Source organism: Corylus avellana, chromosome ca9 (genome assembly GCF_901000735.1).
Source record: "Corylus avellana chromosome ca9, CavTom2PMs-1.0".
Taxonomy (NCBI): domain Eukaryota; kingdom Viridiplantae; phylum Streptophyta; class Magnoliopsida; order Fagales; family Betulaceae; genus Corylus; species Corylus avellana.
In genome coordinates this window covers 5,670,026-5,678,675 of record NC_081549.1, presented here as the reverse complement: position 1 = coordinate 5,678,675, position 8,650 = coordinate 5,670,026, and the positions used below count along the sequence as shown (strand labels likewise).

Sequence of the window (8,650 nt, the reverse complement as noted above, 5' to 3'; positions counted from 1 at the left end):
AACCATTACAAAATAATACTAACTCTAAACTAATATTCTTTCTCCGTTCTCCATCACTATCATTTGACGACTTTTTCCCCGACACTATCTCCAATTGATGGATCTCCTCCCACCCACAGCCTCTCTTTTAGCCAACCTTATTGGGTCACATTGTAATACCCCGAACCAAAACCCTTTTTTTAAAAACGTATGTGTGGTTTTAAAGATTTAAAAAGGAAGTAAGAACAAAAATAAAGGAACCAGAGACAAACAACTGAACTAAAGTGTAAATGAAACACTAACGTCACCTGCAAAGTCCCACAGCAGACATATTGCCCAACAACAAACCAAACAGCTAGCTTCACATACAGTAGCCAAAAAATCAGCAAGCCACAACTCCCAGGATCTTTAGAGTTAAGACATAAAAGCTTGAAATTAATTCCCTTTAGCTATATATATACTAGAGAAATGTTTGGCTTCATTAAAGAGTCCATCTTTTAGCCATTTTAATCTTAGGTAGCATGATCTATTTTCTAGAAATCTATTAATTTATTGTTTAAAATCTATTAATTTTAAAATTGACCATGCCACCTAAGATTAAAATGGCCAAAAGATAAACTTTTTAATGAAGTCAAACATTTCTTATTAATTATTATATGTACCTCCCATTTAACTTTCTTCAAAATTTGCTCCTTGGATAAAATGGTATTTCCTTTCTTCAGAGCATTATGATGCATCCAAATATGGTACACCACTGCCCCTAGGCTCAACCGACATCCGACATAAATCAGGTATAGGTTAAAATATAAATAAAATAATTAAATTCATTCATTCTTATCAACTTATAAGATAAACGAAGAGCGAGTTTTGTGCTTTTCCATGTCTTAAAATACGTAAACAAATAATTGAGCAGTGAGCACCAATTTCCTCTTTAGATCCTCAACCAATAGCATGGTCACACACAAACATATCCACGTTTGTCTCCAGTGTGTGAGTGGATTGGTGAGTTGTGTGCGTACATATATATATATATAGTTTATTTACTAGATTCCTCAAACTGTGCAAGTGACCGTTGGTTCCATGTCGTTTTGTTGTGTACTTAATTTTGCTCGATCTTCGCATGCGTGCGTTCTCAACAATATCCACCATATACATGCATGCTTCTTTCTTTTTTCCCAGAGGGGATGTTACCGTTTTTAATATAGAAAAATGTTACGATTTTTTTGGTATTTTTTTTTTTAAGGAAAATTTAGGTGTTTTTTCAGTGTTCTTTTAGTGTTCTTCCAATTATGATGTGACTTTTAAAATTTTTGTTAAATTTATATTAAGATTATCATTATTGTCTTTTAATCTATTGGTGATTTTAAAATTCACATTACAATTGGGAGGATACCAAGAAAATACTAGAAGAATACCTAACATTTTCTTTTTTTTTTAATAGTTTTATAATTTTACGTGAATATTATTTATTCATATTTTTTTACAGACCAATACAGTAAGTTTTTCTATTTTATAAAAAATAATATACATGTAAAATCTGAAAAACACCGAAAAAGAAAAAAAAAAAAAAGTTTTATATAGAATGGAAAAGATGTGCTTTGAGGCTGTAGTTGGCAATAGAATGGAAAAAAGAGAATGAAACGATATTGTAGCAGATTTGATTGATATAAGAGAAAAAAATAAGAATGTTTTATATTAAAAACGTAAAAAAAAAAATATTATTTTATAGTGATTTTTTTATTTAAATAATAATAAAAAATAATTAATGTGATGTAAAAAGTAAGAATATTATAATTAATTTTGAAAATTTTTTTTTTGATTTTTAGGTCTCGTCCAATCCGGCCCTTTGCCAACAACAGCCCCAGTGTTTCTTCTTGGGTCGTGATGTACGACTAATGTGGTTGACCATTAAAGGTGTACTGGCCGCCTACCAGTTGGTACAACTTATACGTTGAAGTGGGCAGGGTGATTGTACAGGTGCAAGCAACAACAATCTGAGAGTACTGCCGTACTGGTATCCTCTCTTTTCAATTTACATATAAACGGATTTTTAGAAAACTTTTACAGATCTGCTTTTTGATATATGTTTTTTAACCTATCAAAAAAAGTATGTAATATTAAAGACTTTTTTTTTTTTTTTTTTAAAGAAAACAATATCAATGTAAGATTGTGAAACACTAGAAGAAAGTAACATTTTTCATTTTTATTCTTCCAAAGTTGATTTATCTTTTGATCCAATGGTAATCTATCTCAAATTCAATAATGATTTTTAAAGTCATATCAACTTTAAAAAGATAAAAAGAAGGTCCTTAACATTACTTGAGGAACACATGCTATTAAAAAAAAAAAAATTCACATTTTAAGGATGTATGTTATTTTTAGACACTGGTTTGTAAGAAACTTGTGTCTTTTAAATATTAAATCATTTATGTTTTCAACTTTGTGGAGATAAAAATATGATAAAATGATATATATAGAATTACTCCCTCTTTTCTAAGAAGGTTTTCAAGAATGAATTTTATATATATATATATATAGTAATTTTATCATATCACTATTAGAAAATTCAAGCAATACACTTTCACCCACTCAATGATTTTTTCTCTTAACACAATATTGTCTTTCAAATTCTCTCATTAGGATCTTTCAAGGCTCTCTCTTTCCATAACCTATAGGCTCAATGAAAAATGTGTAGAGAAATCTCTAAAGATCCTGATCTCAGTCATGAGAATGACATGAATTTATAGAAATTTGTGACACAAATTTCCCTAAAATTGTGCAAAATAAATAAATAAAATAAAATAAAATCCTTCCAAGTCGTGTGGGAACAGATTATTTGCATTCAAACAAACTTAGTTATAGACTAGGGATTTTTTCACAATTTTTAAACTTGCGTTTTTAAAATTGCAAACCCAAATACTCCACAAATTGCAATTTCATTTAAAAACATATTATTCCAACAAAATAACACCCTTAAACGTGCTTTGAACTATCGAACGTGCTTCGAAGAAGGTAATTCAAACGAAGCTCTCAGGAGTAACATTTTGGGTTCACAATTCAAACGAAAGCTCATGACTAGTTTCGTAAAAGGTAACTATTTTTCAAGTTTAAAAACTATTCATTTCTCTACTCTCACAACTTTTTTTTTTTTTTTTTCTCAACTCTCACAACTTAATTGATCATAAGTTTTGTGGAGATCCAATCTAACCAGTACTTAAGGTCATCTCTTAGTGTTAACCTAAGTCACTTACCGTCCTAAAATGCTTTGAGATCCAAAGTTTATGATAAGTAGAATTGTAACAGTGTCTTCAAAAAACATTTGATGATTTTTCTTCTAAGACCAACATTTTTTGATAAAACCTAGATATAATAGACTTAAAGCATGTTTGAGATTGAGTTAAAAAATAGAATTATTGTCTATAGAAAAAGCTTGAAAAATTTCTTTAGAAAAAGTCTCATTTTTAAGCTTCCTTCAAAACGTAGCCTTAAGTTTTTTTAGAACAAAAAAAATATATATTTTTTTTTTTAAAAAAAAAAAAAGCAATCTTTTTACTAAACCGATCCATTTTGGCTTAACACATCTTTTTCTGTACTAGAAGTATTTTTTAAACTCCTTGACACAAATCCCAAACTATTTTGGATTACGATAGGAAATATAACTTTTTAAAGCTAGAAAAAACTTTTTAGAAAAATCTTCATTTTAAATCTTTTTTTTTCGTAAGTGTGTTTTAGCTTTTTTTATTTATTTATTTATTTTAAGAGTAAAAAGTCAAAAAAATATTTTTTGAGTTTTTTACCAAACAAACTAATTTTTTGTTTTTTTTTTTAAAAAAAAATTAAATAAGGAAAGGGTTATATGAAGGGATCTTTCCCAGTTCGAATCAGAAGAAGTGAGAGATCCTGAAAACGAAAAAGGGGTGGGCTCCTCAACAATAAACCTAAAACAAACTAAAACAACACATAAATAAACACAAAAGGGAATGGCACCCCAACAACAAAGCTCAAATGGTAAAAAACAGTATCAACTTTTTGTTTGATACAACTTATTATGTACTAAACGTATACTTTCTAAATTCCTTAATGCAATCCCAAACATGCTTGTGTCTAGTTTTAAATTTTTGGAATAACGCGGTTATGAATTTGAACCTTAACTCTACGCTTTAAACACTTACCAAGAGTTTGAAGTCACGTATGAGAAGGAATAATAAGTGATTTAACAAAAAAGTTGCCTATCCCCATTACTTTAACCAATTTCTTTTTATTCCCTCGTACTCGCAAAACTGGAATCTTAAAGTGAGAGAACATTATTTAAGTGGTTTGTGGATACCCCGGTTGCCATTCCTGTATATATTAGTTTTATCAGCTGTAGATCACTCAAAGAGGACAGGGAAGATTCTTCTATCAGCTGTAGATCACTCAAAGAGGACAGGGAAGATTCATTTCCAAGTGCATGAATTCACCCATTTCATGGATTATTCGTCTGAACAAAATGATTATCTACAGCCATGGAACATGGAGGTTTGCAGTAATATTCCAGCCATGAGGGAAGGATCACAAGGGCATAACTTTGAGCATCCTCTAGAATCAATGGCCTTTGCGTTTTATGGAGCTGAAAGTTACACAGCCCTTCAACAACATGAGCATGAAGTACACAATTCCCCTTTGTTGTGCTCACAACTTCCCAGCACTTGCAATCTTCCACAAATCCCATTCTATCAATCTTCTGGGGATAAATTTTCCCTTGATTCCCACTCTCACACGACAGACACCTTGCAATCACATGTAAAATCTCCCTTGTGTGGCAATCATGTTTTTTTTAAGCATGATCATAACATGTTGCATGATGTTTCCAAACAGGGTCGCAAAAGTTCATCATCCAGGGCAGGTATTTCAAGTAAAAAACGGATCAGATGGACCCAAGATCTTCATGAGAAGTTTGTCGGCTGTGTCAATCTCCTTGGTGGTGCTGAAAGTAAGTAATTTGATTTGAGCTTTTTCTAATTTGAAAAAGAAAGAAAAAACAAAGAGAAAGACACCCATAATAATAGTAATCATGCAATATTTATTCATCAATCGACCACAGAGGCAACTCCAAAGGCAATTCTGAAGTTGATGGACTCAAATATATTGACCATTTCTCATGTGAAAAGTCATTTGCAGGTATAAGTGCTTTCTTAAATAACAACTATGGATGTTATTTTGAAACCTTGTACTGTGTTCTTTACCATTTCTTTTGCATCTGCATGGCAGAAATATCGAACCACACAATACATGCCAGAATCTGCCTTCGGTATATGCTTTTTGTCTCTGTTTTTGTCTTTAGCAATTTATTTTTATCAATTTTTCATGTAAGTTTGTTCAAATTTACTATTATGTTGTGTCCTCTCTAATTAAAGTAGTTTTCTAGGTAGTTAACTGATAATACTACCTGTTTCGATTGCAGAAAAATCTGAGAGAGCTAGTGCAAATGGCATGCCTAAGCTTCACATGAATGTGTAAAATTCCTAATTAACCAACAGCCATCATCATTTCAATAAGTCGTCATAAAATAAATTAAATTTCTCTTCATAATCTTTACTATTCATCTATTCTCTCCTCTTTAGTCTTTCCTTTCAATCAGCACATGCAAACCTGTGAAACAGGGCACTCCAATGTGTCTTAACCCTACTTAACTTCTCTTGCAGCATTAATATGGAAATCAACAAGGCACCCCAATGGCAAGTTGATGTTGAAAGGCTTCTTCATGAACAGTTGGAGGTATTGTATCACTTTATTGCCAAACTGTATTGTTTGGGTTTGCATATGGTGGTTATTGGCGATAGCATGAATTGAAGTAAAAGAGACGTGTAACATTCAAACTATATCTCTATAAATAGAGTCTTGTATGCAATCAAATAATCATGGAATGTAGCCAAGAAAAGGCTTTAACACGTGAACGTAAGCCATAAGCTGAACCACCTTAATTTTGTATTTTTCATTCATCCTTTCATCTCTTTAGATTATCATGGGGAGAAATGTGATTAACAAATCTTACCGCATGCAAAATTGAGGCAATGCTTATGTTAAAGTATATAAAAAAAATATAAAGAGAAAAAGTAAGGAAGAAAGATACAGATTAAGGTGGTTTGGCCTATGCCCTACATCCACACGTCAAAGCCTTTTCTTGGCAACATCTTTCTTTTACTTGATTGAAATTGTACAATAAAATGACCTATTTACAATTGAATGAGGCCAAGAATACAATAAGTACATAATCAATATGTAATTTATGAGAATTATAAGAGTTACATAACCAATATGTAACCTATGAAAATTAGGAGAGTTACATAACCAATATGTAACTTATGAGAATCATGAGAGTTACATAATAAATATGTAACATATGAGAATTAGGAGAGTAAATAATACATTAATTTAATTCAAAACAACTATTTTACCTTCAAATGTCTCAATACGCCCCCACAAACCCAACGGTAGATCATATACGTTGAGGTTTGGTGTTGAACATCAAAGGAGCTAAAAAATGGCTACTATGGCCTATATTAAAACATTGGCTGCTATGACCGAAACTTGAACTTTGGCAACTCTAACCGGCATTGGCTACTATGGCCAGAACATGAACATCGGCTTCTTTGGCCGACAACGGCGATTATGGCCGGGACTTGAACATCGATGATTGTTTAACCTGTATATAAAATACTATTACAAATGTCACTTGTAACAGAATTGAGAATCCATAAAAAGACAATATCATTGTATCTTTATCATTGAGGAAGATCATTAGGTGAAATTGGCTTCATCAAGATGCTATCCACAAAACCCAATTTGTTTTTGGCACATAAAGCCATAGCGATAGCACGAATCTAAGTGCAATAATTATCTCCGGACATAAGAGTTGCAACAAGCACTATTGTTGGACTATCCGAGTGATGAACATAATGAGGATCATTAAGTGACCCATGTGAATCATTGCTCTCAAATGATAGAAATCACTTTAGATGTTGTTTCAGCCCTTGCAAAATGAGCAAATGAATAAAAATGGCTGAGGAAAAATTGAGTTTAGAAAAATCGTTGTCTGAGGCTCCGAAGGAAGAAAGATACAGATTAAGGAAGTTCGGCCTATGCCCTACATCCACACATCAAAGTCTTTTCTTTGTTACATCTTTCTTTTACTTGATTGAAATTGTACAATAAAATGGCTTATTTATAGTTGAATGAGGCCAAGAATACAATAAATACATAATCAATATGTAACCTATAAGAATTAGAAGAGGTACATAACCAATATGTAACCTATGAGAATTAGGAGAGTTACATAATCAATATGTAACTTATAAGAATCATGAGAGTTACATAATAAATATGTAACATATGAGAATTAGGAAAGTAAATAATACATTAATTTAATTCAAAACAACTATTTTGTCTTCAAATGTCTCAATATTCAAAACAACTATTTTACCTTCAAATGTCTCAATAGCTTCCTTGCCCTAATTTTGTTTATATATAACAATTCTCTCTCTCTTTTTCTTCTCCTTTTTATAATTAAATAAATGAATCTTTGCTGCATGCAACTCTATGTATGGTATCTCTCTCTGAACTTGGAAGTATAAGAAGCCCTCTGCATCATCCATATGCTCATCATTTTGTCTCTGTTTCTCCAAATGTGATTTTGATCTCACAAGAATTGAATTGACTTTGTTATTATTACCGTTGACTACACTTTCTTTGCTTCACTGGATCAGTTTCAGAGGAGTTTACTGTTGCTGATTGATGAACGAGGGAGGCAGCTGAAGACGATGCTTGACCTACAGCAGAAGAAAAATAAGGGCCTGTTCAAGTCTCAGAACCCCAACCTTCCTTCCCAAAGTACCACTTCTCTAAGAAGCGTGTGAGGATTTTGTAAAGTCAATAAAATGGGACTTTTATCCGCTTAAGCTTGTTTCGACCTAAAGATATTTTTTAGCGTTTGATTCATGCTAAAAATGCAAAGCGGCTGCTAAGGATTAAGTTCCTTCCTGTTGTTTTCATATGCCTCCTTAAAACAAATGAGGGTGACACTTTACTATAGTTTTTTTTTTTTTTTTTTTTTCTTTTGTATAAATTGATGTGACAATTTATAATTAGAACAATATTACATATTATATTTTTATTTCATTATCATCCTATTAGACGGATGTAACCGTGCCCATTAGTAGCCCTTAAAAAAACATTGAGAATTGATCACTTATCAGCTAAATGAGATAGGGATATAGTATTTAACATTTTTCTTAGTAAAATAATTAAGAAAGTATTTAACTACCAAGTAAATTGACAACTTAAATTTTTTATTTAATTCTGTACTACCCTATCAAAGGAGGCTGGTGGGAAGGGCCGCTAGCCCCACCTCTAAAAACAGTTGTTAAAAAATATTTTTTAATATTAAAATTTGTTAAATTTTGGCCCCTAATTTTTTTTTTTTACACCGTCTGGCCCTTTTAAAATTGGGTCCTCTCAATTTGTAAAACACTTTGAGCCCGTTTAGGATTATGTTTGAAAAATAAAGTTTTTAAGTTAAACAAATTAAACCTATTTTACACTAGGCTTTTTTGTCCTTTAAAAGCGTTTTTGATTTTTTTATTCAATAAATACTTTTTTTCTTCAAATTGACTTTTTGAGTGTTAAAAGTATT

The 8,650-nt window shown here is 31.4% G+C and overlaps 1 protein-coding gene across 1 annotated transcript; it reads left to right on the top strand.

The window, feature by feature from the left end:
* The first annotated feature begins 4,491 nt into the window (after nucleotides 1-4,491).
* LOC132162195 (myb family transcription factor PHL5-like) lies at nucleotides 4,492-7,874 on the top strand. Its single transcript, XM_059572460.1, has 7 exons — nucleotides 4,492-4,626; nucleotides 4,837-4,951; nucleotides 5,063-5,139; nucleotides 5,230-5,269; nucleotides 5,423-5,474; nucleotides 5,664-5,736; nucleotides 7,725-7,874. The coding sequence occupies exons 1-7, from the start codon at nucleotides 4,492-4,494 to the stop codon at nucleotides 7,872-7,874; spliced, it is 642 nt and encodes a 213-aa protein (XP_059428443.1).
* Nucleotides 7,875-8,650: the final 776 nt, after the last annotated feature.